The sequence below is a fragment of the Pan paniscus genome, chromosome 15 (assembly GCF_029289425.2).
Source record: "Pan paniscus chromosome 15, NHGRI_mPanPan1-v2.0_pri, whole genome shotgun sequence".
NCBI classification, from domain to species: Eukaryota; Metazoa; Chordata; class Mammalia; order Primates; family Hominidae; genus Pan; species Pan paniscus.
In genome coordinates, this window is record NC_073264.2 from 71,283,149 (window position 1) to 71,300,083 (window position 16,935).

Genomic DNA, 16,935 nt, shown 5'->3' on the forward strand with positions numbered 1-16,935 from the left:
AGAGATTAAAAATAGTCCATAATATATTATTATTCTTAGTTAAGACATTAGTCACATAATACTCCCGGACTCACACTTCCAGAGCATCTTTTACCCAAGAATTGCCATATTCTTTTCGAAGTTAACATTTTATTGATGGATAAAAGTAAAATGGAGAAGCCTAAGATGGGAAAGGGCAGAGAGAACATTGAATAAGCAGCTTCTAAAGTCCTTTCAAACCCTCACTTTCTAACGTCCTTTCCAACTGTAACTTTCTATCATAGCTAGCCATGTAATCTTGGGTAAGTTACCTTCCCTTTCTGAATTTCATCTTCATAATTTAAAAAATGGGAGGTCAGATACCTTCGAGCTTTAACATTCTGATTTGGTTGGAGAACGTGCAGCACAGCCAACATGCTTTTTTTCTTTGAAGGAGGCCTGCACTATTTAATTATAATAGATCTTGGCATTTACATATTTGACATCTGTGGCTTTGACTATTCCCAGAGGCATCAAAGGTCCAAGAGCTGCAATAATCTGTTATTTTGCAAAGGCGTGCTGAGAGCCTGGGATATAGGAGCCAGTCACTTGTTTAATGAGTGAAATTAGTGTGCGGGCAGAACCCATACCTCTGTGAGGTTTTGTCATTGCATGCTACAGTCTTAAAGGCCATAATTCTCAAGAAGTGACTATAGTGATGGTTGCAAAGGTGAGGATTCTTCTGGATCATGAAGACATCAATAATATCCCTCTTAAATGTTAAGGGTTCATTGTAATATGGATGTAAATTAATCATGTACCTATCCCACTTCACCTCTGTCACTACTACGTCCTTAATGAAGGTTAATTTAGAATCTTCAGTGGTACCACACACATTGCAGGGAGCTCTCATTGCTCCTTTATTCAATCCATCTCAGCCATACCACTTCTCTCAGGTTCCTTGATTTGTCTGTACCCTTTGATCCTCTCCACTTGACAGTAAGATCCTTGAGAGCTGAAATGTCAGCTTGTCTTATTCACTTATTTAACCCCAGTGCCTAGTAATGTAGCTAGTACATAGTAAATATCTAACAAATGTTTGTTGAATGACTGAACACCATCTATGAGAAGCCACTCTGCATTTTTTTCATACTTATATTTAGTATTCCCTTGAAGGATAGAGAATATTATTTCTGTTGTCCAACAAAAACCTGGTACTCAGAAAAGTGATGTGACTTGTTAAAAGTTACTGGTGAGTGATGGATTCACATCTGCTTTCATATTCCAAAGCTCGTGCTTTTCCATTCTTCCATGCTGCTAAAAGCACCTTTGAAGAAGTAAAGCATAAAACCAAACATGTGAATTCGTGGATCCTATATTATTGATAGAGCACAGGCCTGGCCTCAACTTGATTATATTTAGGGGAGTATAGTGAGGGCAGATTTTCAATACTACCAGGCTTGGTAGGCAAATAAAGCTATACAAAGAGGGAGAGATTAGAAAGCAGATGTTCCAACTTTGTCCAAGTACCCTGAAGCTATCCATTTCGGTTTCCAGACCGGTGTGGCAATTAGCACAGCCTCTGGTTCTTGCTAAGTTGAGGTCGAAAGTTGGAATTAAAGAACAAACAATCATTATTCAATTAAGCAAGTTGTCTGAAAAACCACTTCTTTGCTGGGTCTCCTGGTTTGGTCAAGAGCTTCAGAACCTTTCACCTCTAAGTTGGGGCCAGCAGCATCCAGAGCTTGTTAGAAATGCGGAATCTCAATCCCTCCCCTAGACCTCCTGGATCCTAATCTGCCCTTCAGTGAGATACCTGGATGATTGAGCAACACATTAAAATTTAAGAACCATGACTGCAGAAGATATTCTAAGGTCCTTTCTAGCTCTAATATTTTATGAGTTTAGGTAAGTACTCTTCATAGTAACCCCAAACTGCCATGCTCATTACTTAGGGTCACACAAAGAGCCAAGTAACCTAAACAACTCCACAGTGTCTTCTGAAGAATATTGTTAATTCGTCAATATTACTATGAAGAGTCTTGTTTCCTGAGCATATACCGTGTACCAGGTACACCGCATACAATACCTTGAATCATCATAATGGCCCTGCAAAAGAGATATTATTATCCCCATTTTGCCAATGAGGAAATAATTTCATAGGTTAATAAAATTTCCCCAAACTACATTGTTAAATCAGTAGTGGAGCCAGAATCCTAACCCAGAGTACTTAGAACCCACGATTTTTCTGCTCCGTAATACTGCCTCTAGTTGTAAAATTGCAATTTAAAATATCAAGAATAGGGGTGCCACGTGAGAACAGATGAGCAGGTTTTGGACTCATTATTCTGCAATGAATGAAGTCTAAAAAATAAATGAAAAGGGATGGATGGGAACATAGATTTGTTCACCAAACCCTAGAATATCTAGACCAGAATTCTCAAGGTTGACATACTTTTAGAATGAGTATTACCCAGAAGTGATAATTTGCGAGGCTCATTTGCACCAAGATATTATACAAACTGAAAATGCAAATAAGTTTGAGGAAGGTTTGGTCGTATTCAGAGACCCTAGTGCATAATTGATTATTAATAGAATGATGAAATTAATAGAATGAACTAAGCCTCTGATCTCTGAAAAACTACCTATCCGTGCCATGGGTAGAAAGGGTTCTGAATCAGAAGAACCACAAGTCCGTCAAATTATGGCAAATTTTGTGGTCTTAATGTCATTTAATGCCTTACCATATCTTCTTCCACACTGACATCGCCATAATCATGTGAAATTCCATGGAGTTTGTTTTCCCAGTGAAGCCCTGTCCTTCATTTGTATGTATAAACACTCTCCCCAGAGTACATATAAATGGATAGTATTCTCCGGAAGGCACAGGTTTCTACTTACGTTAACAAATGATTATCCTTCCCAGCAAAATGACTAAACAGAGCTCTAATAAATCAATTTGTCAATGGCCATTTCCCTTCAGGAGACAATATCCCCTGATCCATTTTTGGCAAGTGCGAATATGACCTACACTGAGTGCTTATGTCTATGGTTCAGAAAATCTTAGAGCTGGAAGGAACTGCAAAAAGGACTGACCTTGCCTCCAGGCAAGGAAAGTATTGTTATTCCCAGTTTGCATATCAGGAAGTTAAGTTCCAGAACCAATAAATGACCTGCCCCAAGTCACATTATAAGAAGGGATTGAGTAAGAACAGATGCAGGATCCCCCGGGTCACTCAGTTCTGTCACCAGCAGTGCCCAGCTCTTTTTGAGCTCTGTCTCATGGCTGGACCTGGGCAGAAGCACTCCTAGGACACCTCTCCCTAGCTTCTATGGCTCCCCACTTTTCCACGAGTTCCTTCCTCCTCCTCTTCTAGAGGTTGTATGGCTTCATTTCCCACTGAAGGTGTAATTAGCAGGTTCTTGAAACAGACACCCCACACACACAACTTCCTATATGCTCCTTTTACTCTTCACACCATCTCCTGCCACGCTTATTATTTGTGGATATGTTCAGTCATTCAGAGGAAGTTCCCGTTTGTCTTCTCCAACCTTCTAGGCCACCCAAGAAAGTCTACTTTCTCATAAGCTACAAATCCTGAGGAAAGTCATTCTGCTTTCCCTTTTAAAGCTATCCAACTGGAAAAAGGACAGAATAACCAATTTGCAAGAGGGTTCAATGGGCAGAGGCCTTAGGGTAATAGAGGTGACAGAAGTGTAATACCCACAGTTTCTGAAGGGCTGAATGGGGCAGTAGCCCAAGAAGAGGTACTTCAGGAGAGTCCTAGACTGTGAAAAGAGATGACCACACAGAAGATATATTTCCTCCCACAATTCCTAGGATGTTTCTCCTTCACTGCTTCACCAGATTTTGGAGCTTAGACCTGTGACTAAAGACAAGTAGCCACTGCCCTGGGAGCTCTGCTTCTCCAAGATACTTTCCAGTATCCAAACCATACTAACTCAATTCAACTAGGCTGGGCAAGCCTCACACCATTAAATAGTCTATGGTCATTTAAAAAGATTGCCAAATTTCTATCAATTTTGCAATTTCCAAATTAAAGAAGATGTGCCTGGAATCTGGTTACACAGTGAGACTGGCAATATAGTACCAGGGAACAAAGCCAATGCCACTTGTTTTCTTTAGAATGTTCTGATGGGCTATTGCTGCCCAGAATGGAAAGGATTGGTTTCAAAGCTCACAGATACCCTTCACATGAGGAAGGGAGGAAGAAGAGGCCCAAGCAGTTCTCTAGTCCTTCTTAGTCACAAGAATTCTCCAAAATCTGATATCACAAAACTTCTGTCATCCCACAGCTCCACCAGCTATCATTTTGTGTTTCAGAGAAGAAAATGTTTTGTGTCCTTAGCTCTTGTCACAGGATTCCTTGCCCAGAAGCAATTTAAAGTGAGAAAACTGAAGAAGAGTTTGGAAGCAGAACCTGTCCAGTGGTGTCTGCTGATCCTGCATACCTGTGATGGAACCAAAGTTTGACATTAACACAAACACAAGGAAATGTTGTAAAGTGCAGTACAGAAGGACAGAAAGAGATGGCAAAAGATGGGGTCAGGGAGGGGCAGAATACAGGAAGGTTACTTACACAGTTTCATCATTCTTGAATTCCAACTCCCCATATGTGTCTTCAAAGTCCTCACCGCCACCCTTGGCTGTCCCTTCTACTGTCCTAAAGGGGACGATGACTGTACCCCGGGCACCTGATGTCCGCAGAACCTTGACCTCCATAACACCAATACTCTCACTGACATGAATAGTATCACATTCAAAAGTGAAGATGCCTGCATGGTCATCATCCAAGATGGTAACTGTGGCCACACAAGGGGAGGCTAGGACAGCCCGAGGCAAGGGAAGACTGTTGAATATTGCTGGAGGCATCCCCTCCTCTGGCTGCTCCTCCTCTATGCGGACATTGCTCAACCTTACAAAGAAGTGTTCATCCTCCTCAAAAATGTCGTCATCAATTATGCCTACGGAGAACTCCTTCTGGGTCTCTCCTGGCTTCAGAACCACCGTGCCCTCTGTGAACTCATAGTCAGCCCCTGCATTGGCAGAACCATCCTCTGTTTTGTAGTCCACATACATGGTCTTTGACATGTCTCCCCCTTTCCTCACCACTGTCAGGAGTACAGCCCCACAGTTCTCCAGGCACTGGTAAGAACATGGGTCAAAGAAGACCTTGGAAATAAAGTCCTCAGGCTCATCGGTGTGCACCTCGCTCATGCTGGAGGCCTTCTTGGCTTGTTCTGCTGCATGTTTCTTCAGGATATTGCCTGCACCAGTCATCATACGAGTGGCTTGGATCCGGTAGAAGGCGCGGCTCTTCTGTTGGTGGGAAAGAGCATAGTAATTGGCCATCTCCACCAGCTGATCTAAGTCCTTCTCTGGGTGTTTTTGCTTCAGATCCTTGAGAATCCGGATCATCTCTCTGCGGGACTCATCCACTTCCTTCCCTTCCAGGGGCACCAGGTTCCCATCTAGAAAATGGGAATTCATCATTTTCCCATCCATCTCAATGCCCTTAGGGTGGTCACCCTCTGTCTCTATGATAATTCCTCGGTGTTTATCTGTGCGGTACTTTTTGTGCATGTATTTGTAGAAGAGCAGTCGTTTATCTGCCACCCAGGCCAGAAGGACACACACTGGAAAGAAGAAGAGAGTGAGGAGGCCTTCCCAAACCTGGACCACACCAGGGGAGAAGACTGCCAGAATCATATAGAGCCAGATGTAGGCAAAGATACTCCAAGCAGCGGTGATGAAGAAGACTCGTAGGTGCTTGATCTTGCGAGTCTCTCCGTCTGGGATCACGTAGACACAGATGCCAATGATGATGAACATGTTGAAGGCTGCACTCCCTACAATGGTAGAAGGTCCCAGATCACCAGCAATGAACCCATGACCACACACCTCAATTAAAGAGAGGAGTATCTCAGGAGCAGAGGAACCCAGGGCCATAAGGGTCAGGTTGGAGACAGTTTCATTCCAGACCCGAATAGTGGTTGTGCTGGTTTCTCCATTGGGTTTCTTAATCGTCACCTCCCTCTCTTGAGAGCTGATGACTTCAATAGATGCCATGAAGCGGTCAGCAATGATGGACACCCCAAGGAACATGTATATCAGGGCCACAAAATAGACAATGACCCTGGCAATCTTGTCCCCAAGGGAAGGGTTCTCCGGGTACCAGATTGGCAGGATGACACCCTCCTTGCAGTCTGATGACCCTGAACAGGACTCATTGTTCTGCCCTGTGCTTGGCACGTCCCCTGAGCCACCAGCCTCTGCTCGAAGACCATTCAGGAAGAGCACAAAGGTAACCAGCCCAAAATGGAGGAAGGCAGAGGTGAGAGGCTGCAACCTTAACCACGCCATACACGAGACTTAGCCACTGGCTTCTATTGCAGCACCAGTTGTCCTCCTGATAGGCCAGAGACCTAGAAAAGATCAGAGAGGCAGGAAAAAGCATGAGGAAAAAGGGGACAGCAAACGGCAGGTTCCCACCAATACAACTGATGCTTCACCTCCAGTGACATATTGCACTAACATATGGGGCAGTCTCTCACTTGGAAAAATAGATGTCAATGGGAGGCACAAATAGCTGCTCTGTCCTCCAAACCATCTGGTGGAGACTCCGTTGAAAAATGGCTTGAAATAGCTGGGAATACTGGGGATGGAAATGCAGCAATAGCCTTCAAGTCCTGTCTCCCAAACTGGTATTACCTGTGAGAGTTCTCAAGAAGCAACTTAAAATAGGCCATGTATAACCTGAATCTTCATGCCCATTTATACTGTTTCTGGGGTGTTCGGACTTCCTTACCCTGTTGTCGTTATACTCAAGAATCTTGGATAACATAGGTTTGCAAGAGAGTATATTGAATTGAATTTTCGTGGACTAGTCCCCAGAAAATTGAAAACCTTGCTCTGTTTAATGTATACGTATTTCCTTGGCCTTCATGTTCACTCCAGGATTATACCAAGTGACTGTCCACCCCAGGACCTTTGTACATGCCATTATTCTCAATCGTCTTTGAAATGAGTGTTTCTTCTTTGCACTCCCCACTCTTAATAATGCTTTAGATCTCATCCATTAAACAGAGCAATAAACCTTGAAAACTGAGCTCCCTTGGAAAGAAATTTCCTCCCCGAATGCAAGACTTCTGGAGGCAAGCTATAATTCTGAGATAGCTTGGGAAATCAAAAGAGTTGATAAATGGTGAATTCCACCCACCCCATAGCCAAACAGAGGCCATGTAAGTTGTGCCCAAGACCAAGTTCACAGCAGCTCTGAGCCCTCCAGTAAAACCTGCTTATGAGCAGTTTAAGCAGGCAGTAACAGGAAGATGATCATCTGCCAGCCACTCAAATTTCAAACCCAAACATGGAAAGGAACAAGTGGTAAAAATCATTATTAATAAAACATGCAAATGTCTCTGAAATAAGTTTTGTTAAACTGGAGACAAGATTTTGGGGGTGATATGCAGCTTCATCTACTGGCCTCAAACCACTAAAAGGTGAGCTTGAGCTCAGAAGAATGGGATGAAATGCAATTGAAACTATTATATACTCATCTTACCACTCACTGCCTCATTTGGGTGGGATGAGAATGAAAATACCATGGAATAGCTAAAAAAAAAAAGTGGGGGGGGCGATCTTTCTCCCTCTGCTACAACTGTGTGGGGTACCCTTAGTAATAAAGGAATGCTGATTTGTGTTTGTACAGCACCTTAAAGACTCAGTCTTCATCCCCCATATTTGCTCCTTTTTCTCCTGTTTCCCAGCTCAGAAAATAGCATCTTCAGCCACCCAGTTACTCATGTTAGAAAGCAGATGTTAGTCTGAAAGCCTTCATCTCTCTTCTGTCCCTTATCCAATCACTAAATCCTATCAACTCTTTCTCCATTTCTACCACCATCATCCCAGCCCAGGCCACCATCACTCCTTACCTCATGAATCTACTTCAGTAGCCTCCTAATGGAGCTCACCACTCCAACTCTCGCTAGTTCTCAATTCCACTTTCCTCATATAGCCACCGTAATCATTTTTTAAAAAAACAAACAAACAGACTTAAGCATATCACTCCCCTGTTTGAAGCCCTTTAGTAGTCTTCTCTTGCTCTTGATATAAAGACCAAATTCTTTCCCATGACCTTCAAAGCCTTGCATGAATTCACTGCTTCCCACTCATCCCCCTTCATCCCATCACTCTCTCCCTTATTACATTTCAACAACAATAGCCTTCAGGTTCACTCTTGGATTATACCAAGTGACTGTCCACCCCAGGACCTTTGTACGTGCCATTATTCTCATTCATCTTTGAAATGAGGGTTTCTTCTTTGCACTCCCCACTCTTAATAATGCTTTAGATCTCATCCAATAAACAGTGAATGACATAAGAGCAAAGACTGTGTCTCTTCTGTTTATCATGGTATCCTGAATGGTTAGTAGGTTCTCAGTAACTGTATGTTTTTGGAATGAATAAATGTAGTCACCAATGAAGCTTCCTTGGACGACAGCCTTCTTTATTTTTTATCTGAATTGTAGCCATTTGCTTTGGAAATACATATACATTTCATAGACAAAACCAGACTGGATTTTAGAGGCTATGTGGGACCTCTTTAAATTTCCAAAGCCTGTGCTCAAAGAGAAATTCTCTTCGGGACACAAAACATCAGGGTGCATATTGTCCCCATGAAGACCTCCCTCCCAAAGAGCTGAGGATTTACTTGGTTTAATCCCTAGAGTGGCAGCCAAGTTCTGAAGCCCACATTCTCCATTAGTCCAGGTGCTGGGGGCACCACAACAGGTGCTGGGACCTGTTGTGCCTTTGACCTCACTCAGAGGAGAAGAGGTTATGGGAATGACTGTGGAGGAATAGAGTGGCTGAAGATGTTCAGCATCCATCTTCAAAGGTTAAGAAAGCTCTTGTCATCAATGATGTGCACAAAGGCGTTCATTCAGAGGTTTGACACTCACCCACCCTAGAGAAATGTGGAGAGAAAAGGATCTTGGCTCCTTACTTTGACCTCTGAAAACCCTGACACTTTGTGGATTCCAATGAGCCCTATGCAGCAATGACAGATGGTAGGCACAGCTGAGCAGCTCTTTCATCAAGAGCCAACCCAGTGACAGGAGGTGGCTGCTGTGAGAGCCAACCAATCCCAAGAGGGTGAGTATCCATGGGGGAGGGAAGAGAGCCAGTCTTCCAGAGTGAAAGGACATGGAACATTGGGATGGTAGAATCATCCTGATTAACAGGGGACTTGGAGTCGTATTTATCTTATGGACCAGGAGAATTAAGGAGGATGACGGTCTTTGTTTTCCTTTGGCCCTGTAGACACTTTGTGGCAACAGGTTTTTCTGGGCAATGTGCTATCATATGATCAGAATCAGAGGCCAGTTTAAAAAGACTATTCCATGAGAAAATAAATGAACTGAAGGAAAAGATTAAGGAAAAAAGGCAAGGCCTGGCTCAGTGTCTCACACCTGTAATCCCAGCACTTTGGAAGGTTGAGACAGGTGGATCACTTGAGGTCAGGAGTTCAAGGCCAGCCTGACCAACATGGCAAAACCCCATCTCTACTAAAAATACAAAATTAGCTGGGCGTGGTGGTGCACGCCTATAATCCCAGCTACTTGGGAGGCTGAGGCAAAAGAATGGCTTGAACTCAGGAGGCTGAGTTTGCAGTGAGCCAAGATCGCGCCATTGCACTCCCACCCGGGCAACAAGAGTGAAACTCCGTCTCAAAAACAAAAAAAGAAAAAGAAAAGAAGGCAAAGCGGTAAGACGGCTAGTAAATGCAGGCACTCAGTTTTTGAAATTGAAGGTGGAAAATGCCCTGTGAATGCCTAGTTCCTCTTTGCAGCCCTGCCAGGAAATGGTTTCTGGCTGAGATGTTAGAGAAAGCAGGAACATCTCTAATGACCAAGCCAGTCATCATTTTTTATGCAATTGCCCCTGGCCCAGACCCCAATTGAGATAGATCCCAACATCCTGGGGGTCCAGCTCAACCCCTTAGAGACCCAGATAATCTTCTGTGGTTCCAGAAGGCTATTAACCCCGAGGCATACTCAGGGATATGACTCAACTTGAGATCTTTCCCCCCCCCCAGGACCACCCCAAATCATAAAGACATTAATAACAGTAATTAGCATCTACAAGTGTTTATTATGTGCATAATGCTGAGTGCTTTCTCACTTAATTTTCATAGCAACCCTATGAGGTTAGAAATATTTTTATCCCTATCTTATATTATGGGAAACTGAGTCTTAGCTAAGTCATTTACTCAAAGTACAAAGGAAATAGTAGAACTAGAACTCACAGACAGATGACATAAAGTATGGTTTTAACCACCCTATTTTACTAAGCTGTCCCACTTTGTTGTAGAACGTCCACGGCCTCCAATCAGTTTCCAGTCTGATGTGGACTTAGAAGCAAGGTGACTGTCCCACACCTGCTCAGAGGAGAAACTTACTGTTTTGATGCCTAGTTCCCAGGCTTACTGGGGTTGTTCTGGCTGCCTGCTGCAGCCTCCCATCCAAATATTCTTCCCATCAGTTCAGTTTGACAAACATTGACAAAAGCCTGTGATTTGCTAGACCTGGTATTAGACGCTGGTGGATTAAAAAAGAAAAAAAAAAAAAAGAGATGCCGCGTTTGCCCTCAAAGGTACAATCTAGCAGAAGTATACAGATGTACAAATAAACACTTTTATTGTAAAAAGAGGAGGTAGGGCAGAATGCTATGAGAATGCGAATAGGGCACTGAGCCAGCCTGGGGATTCAGGGAGGCATTCTGAAGGAGGTGATTCCTGAAATGAGACTTCAAGCATCAGTGAGCTTTAGGCAAAAAAAAGGAAAGTGGGAAGGGCATTCAAGTCAAAGAGAACAGCCCAGGCAAAGGCAAAGACATGGAAACATGATGGAAAAGGCTGCTGTGGGCATGGGATTACAAGACATGCAGTGTGAGGCAGGAGGCCCAGTAGATGAGGCTAGACAGTAGGGAAGACTTCACTCATGGCAAGCTTTAGATGCCAGGCTGAGAAGACGGGGTTTTACTCTAAGGGCAATGAAAAGCCAGTGATAGGGTTGTAAACCAAAGAATGACATGGTATGATTCGTCTTTCAGAAATACCAATTTCACCTAAAGGTTTAGGATGGCTGTAAGTGGGCAAGACAGGAGCAGGAAGGTCAGATAGAACTCTACTGCAAACTGAACAGATACAGACAAGCATGGTGGGCCTGGGTAGATTCTGCTCATGATGCCCGTCTGTCCCCATGTCACACTCCCCTCTCTCAGTCAAACTGATGCCCTGGCTCAGCCCCGAGCCTCTCATCTCTTTTCCGGACCATCTTCCTAACGCCCCTGAGGCCATCTGCAAGGTGTCTGTGTCCTTAGCAGTGGCTCCTGACATCTTTTAATATCACTGGCAAATTTAATTAAAGTCACCGTTCCTCCACTCTTCCAGATCATTAATAAAACAGTGCCACCAGGACAGACTGAGCAAATTCTCCCTCCTGCTATGCCCTCCACTTTCTCCAATGGGAACACTGCTCCGGGCATGTCACCAGCCTGGGTAGAGTTGTCCCACTCTGCTTCTAAATCTGGGCCCCTGCACAGGCGTCATAGCCAATTTACATGAAAGTTTTAGGACCAGCCAGGCTGCACTGGCTCCGTTGTGTCACCCGAGTCCAAGCACACTGCATATTCTCCTGCACTTCCTCTGCCTCCGGTGGGTGGAAGTCAGTGCAGTCCTGTCCTCGGCAATACTCCTCGAGAGACACAGGAATGAAGCTCCTGACTCTCTCAAGAGTAGGAAAGATGTGACCTCTGCTGCTTAGGTAGCTTGATTGCCACAACTGGAACCTGTATCCAAGGAGGAAAATATAATGATATTAAATGTTTTTCTTGCATTATTAATGTTTTGAATCTTCACAATGAAGGAGGTGCTATTATCACCACACTTGTTTTAGAGATGGCAAATTGGAACTCACAGAGGTTAGGGAATTTGCCTAATACCCCAGTTAGTAAACAGAAAGGTAAGCATTTGAGTTCTGGCAGTCCACCTCCAGGACACATGCTGTTACCACTGTGCTTGACACATACCCTAGGTTTGAGGGCCCCTTCAAGCAAAGGCTCGAGGAGGGCAGGCTGAGTCTTTCTAGATGTGGAGGCCCCCGACAAGCTTGGAAGCTCTACATACAGGCAGAATGGATCCATGGTAGAGCCCTGGATTTGAAAATGGACAAGAACTTCCTTTCCAGCCTCACCTCAATGAGGTGTGAGACCTTGGGAAGTCAGTGACCCTCTTAGGGCAGCAGCTTCCTCACCCATAAAATGCAGGTTGGGTTAGATGATCGCTATAGTTCCTTCCAGTCAAACATGCTTTGATGACAGGAAAGGAAAGAAGTGAAGGGACACATTTTATGTTAGATGGGCCCAGAGCCACGTGAAAGCCAGGTGTGGAATTTAGACTCCCACAGAGACCTCAGAGGATAAGAGAATAAGCTAGGAGGGGGTGGTAGGAAGAGGGGACCAGGGAAAAGTCAAGGAGAGCCTACATTCTGGATTTACCAAAAAGCCCCTTGGACCAAATCCGTTTTTTTTTTTTTTTTTTTTTGCCTATTAAGGCCAAACACTGTGCTAGCAATTGCAGGTACAGCCATGAACCACTTCTCCAACCTCTGAGAGTTTATTTTCTGATGAGGGGTGGAGACAAACAAGTAATTATCGGAATAATTGATTACAACTATGTCTTGGAAAGTAATATGATTTTCTTCTGCTGCTCTAAGCGCTCAGGTTGGTGGCTCTACGGCTGCCTCAACCCGTGTGGGCAGTGGCTGCACTGCAGCAGGGCTTTTAATGTAGAGAATGTTGCAGTCGTATGTGAGATAATATTATACTGTTCTTGTTTCTCTGATCTCATGCAATTGTCATATTTTGCCTTCTCTGAAGTCTCTCAGACCTTTAATGACTTCTGAACCATCTGACAGTTTCATGAAACCCTGCTGACACTCTCCCAGGTACTACTACAGAAGAGAAAAGAAAGCTTCCTAGACAGACCAGGGCATCAGCAGGCCTCCGTCTCCTCATTCTTTATATGGACCAAGGACTTTAAAAAAGTGATGACAACAGCAATGATCATATATATTCATCAGGCACCTACTCTATAGCCAACACTACTCTAGGCACTTTTATATCTGTTATTTAATACCTCACAAACCCACCATGAGACATGTCTTGTTATCTGTTTTAGAAATGAGGAGATAGGGGCCTCAAAGATTCATAATTTACCCAAGGTCTACCAGCTGAGCAAGTGGCAAAGAGGGGCTATGAAACTTGGTGTGTCAAATTCTAAAGTCTGCTTTTAAGCTCCAGGAGATGAAAGGGATGGTGGAAGAGTAGGCTAGGGATCAAGATCCCTTAGGTGAAGAACTTTGGGCTCCAGAAAGTTCTGTGTCTTCTGGGAAGCCTTCCCCAAAAATGCATCTTCCTCTAATTGTAAAGTGAGTCATTTATTCTCTTGGGTTCCTCTAACACTTTGGTTACCCCTGAAGCACTTGTCACACTGTACTGGGCTTATCTGTTTACCTATCCATCTTCCACACTCTTCTGGAAGCTCTATGAAAAATTTCAACTCAATATAGGGAAGCTTTTTTTTTTCTTTCTTTTTTTTTTTTTTGAGAGGCAGTTTCACTCTGTCACCCAGGCTGGAGTGTAGTGGCGCAATCTCGGCTCACCGCAACCTCCGCCTCCCAGGATCAAGCGATTCTCCTGCCTCAGCCTCCCAAGTAGTTGGGATTACAGGTGTGCACCACCACACCTGGCTAATTTTTGTATTTTTAGTAGAGGCGTGATTTCACCATGTTAGCCAGGTTGGTCTCGAACTCCTGACCTCAAGTGATCCGCCCACCTCACCCTCCCAAAGGGGAAGCTTTTTTGTTTGTAAAAATGAATCATCACACTCTGTGAAACTCTATTGATAGGACTAAGAGGTTGAACTTGACCTCTGATAACCCTCTCTACCTCTAAAATTCTGTGATTCAAAGATGCCTGAAATGTGCTAGACTTGTGTAAACCAGAGGACTTTGCCCTCTCCAAATCCTTGACAGATCTGGGGAGTTACAAACACTGAGAGTGGGCCAGAGAGCTAGGAAGAGACAGGGCTTAGCTCAGCTTAATTTAAGTTTTGTTTTTCCCATGGCTGGGTCTACATCTGCGTTTAAGTCATCCTCCTGTTGGAGACAGTGATGGAACCAGGATCACATTCTAGAGATGGCTGTACATCTGAATAACCATGGAGTTCTAAAAAATACAGACATCTAGATCCTACTCCAGACCTAAGTTTTGAACTCTCTGGGAGAGGAGCCAAAATACTTATGTTTTTGAAAAGTTCCTTTATTGATTTTAAGATACAGACAAGGTTGAAAATCCTGGGAGAGAAGAGAAGGAACCTCACCTGACTATGACATTTGCATCCCAGGTATTCCAGCCATTAGAGACTTTCTTTGGACTGGGAGAAGGACTCATAGCAGATCATGCGTTGACGCACAAATGGGTACCACAAGACATTTCTATGCGCTGGACAAACATCTCACCTTCTTGAAGTCTCATTTCCTTTCATACCTTGCCAAGAATAGTCAGCATCAATTCTCTACCCACATAAGCAGATTTTCCCTTTATCTTTCCCTAAACTTGCTGTCTACTTGGTTTACACTTGTACTCATGAAATATAAAAAATCCATAATTCTCTTGTCTTTGTAGGAAAATGATGCTATTCATCCATTTTCAGCAAGTTGTATTTCTAATTATTTTTCCTTTCACTGATAATAGCTTAGGTCTACTTCTTCACACTTCCTCATGGCCTCTTTGTTCATTCACTCACTTACTCATTTATTCATTCATGCATGCATGCATGCATTTGTATGAAACCCAGCTTATGTGTCACAGGCTGACTTTCACTGAATTATGCTGAGAAGGTTAATTTGTTCCAAACTCATTTTTTTCCACACACTCAAAAAAGTTATAAGTTCCAAGAGGGTAGAAATTTTTATCTGATATTTCTGTATCCCCAGTGCCTAAATCAGTGCCTGGCATATCACAGATGCTCAGTATATATTTATTGAATGAAGGAGTACATCGAATGAATGTGCAAAAATAGAAGGGATAATATCCAGTGAGTTCTCCCATCTTTGGCAGTGTTCAACTTGGAGGCTGGAGAACCATCTGTCAGGGATGCTGTAAGCAAGGTTTTCTGAATTTGAGTAATATGAACAAAATATAATCCCTCTAGAGAAGCACACACTTCACTGGAGAACAGTGACAGAAAACCAAATAATTACACCAAAACAACTACCAGATTTTGAAACATGTGCAACGTGCCAAGAGATCACAAGAAAGGAAGGTATAGCACCTCTTGGGATCACTGGGGCCAGCTGCATGAACCAGCTAACATTAGATCTAGGATTTAAAGAATGAACAGGAGTTAATTGGGTGGAAGCCAGTGCATCTCAAACAAAGGCCACAGGAATCCCATGCTAAAGGGCATGGAAGCCTGAACAAGCAGCGTCTGTTTCCAGAAGGATGAGCAGTATGGCTGAAAGACTTGAGAGAAGCTGTGGAGATAAGTGAGGAATCGCTGGTAAGAGGCCTTGTGTGCCTGGCCAAGGAATGTGGGCATTCTCTTGGAGGCAATAAGGAAGCACTGAAGGTTTTTAATCATAGGAGGGACAAGATCAATGTTTTTCTTCTGGATAGGCAACCTAGAGTGATGACAGTGTGGGAACAGGATAGGTGAATGAAAGCGGGGCAAGACTGGTGGCAGGAAGACCAGTCCAGACTCTCCCAGGACTGGGATGAGAGGCAATGGAGAACTGAACCAAGGCAGTGGGAAAAGGGCTGCTGGGGAAGGCGTGGATTTCAGAGGCACTGAAAGGAGAATCCATGTGAGTTGGAGACCAATGGAAACAGAAGATGATGGTGAAGAGGAATGAAGAGGCCTAGCAAGGACCATTCCACATCAGGCCCCTTCCTCCACTGGCCCTGCAAAGTTCATCCCAATCCTGAGATCTCCAGGCCCCAAGAAATGAAAGCTGAAGGAATCAACACAAAACCATCCAACTTAGATATCTTCTTAGCTTTAGGACTTCCTGTAACTGTGGGACAAATGGAAACCAATCAAGGCCTTAGAGTGTTCCTCAGTCTAGTCAAGGGAATAACCATTTGTGGATTCAATAGACCAGATTGTGATAAGCTCTGAAGATGCACTAATGAAGCAGGTCTGGTTCCCCCTCTGGAGTGACACACAGAAAGGTATATGAGATCAGTATCTAAGTGTAAGCAAAGGGTTTGGGGACTTATGAACACTGCCTAAAGGTTATGGAGTCAGACATCTCAGATCTGTTTCAAATGACCGCAGTTTCACACAGGATAAAATGAACCCATGGAACATATTGCTTCTAAGAAAAAATGCTAGCTAGAAGGATAAGAATTATGTGTAAAAGACCCAAAATATTGAGATTAACTTCAAGTTAATCTAGAGTGGCTACAAGAAAGCATGACGCTGTTCATTGATTCATGAACGAAAGTATTTGTCGAGTACTTACTATGTGCCCATCACAGTTGTAGGTTCTTTGAAGATCATTTCTGCCTGGATGCATTCTCAAATTTATTGAGTGCCAAATGTGTGTCACATTCCATTCTAGCTGCTGGAGATTTAATATTTAATATTACATCTCTCACCTGGACTACTGCAACAGCTGCCAACCTTGCTCCACCCCTTATAATCTACTCTCCACAAAACAGCCAGAAAGTCTCTTTAAAATGTAAATCAGATAGATCGTGCCATTCTTTGTATCCTCTCTCTTTCTGTGGCACCCCACCCCCTACTGACTTCTCGTCTAGCTTCTAACTTGCTGACCTTTCAAATCTCCTACCATTTTGTTTTGCTCCACCCATACTCCACTCCA

The 16,935-nt window shown here is 43.6% G+C and overlaps 1 protein-coding gene across 4 annotated transcripts in view; it reads right to left on the reverse strand.

The window, feature by feature from the left end:
• SLC8A3 (solute carrier family 8 member A3) overlaps nt 1-16,935 on the reverse strand; it is a 145,496-nt gene that overhangs the window by 118,674 nt on the left and 9,887 nt on the right. For all 4 annotated transcript variants that reach the window (XM_003824105.4, XM_034937727.3, XM_034937728.3 and 1 more), the window contains exon 2: nt 4,560-6,405. In XM_003824105.4, the coding sequence (XP_003824153.2) occupies nt 4,560-6,343 (1,784 nt within the window). In that variant the 5' untranslated portion in view covers nt 6,344-6,405. The remainder of the gene's footprint in view (nt 1-4,559; nt 6,406-16,935) is intronic.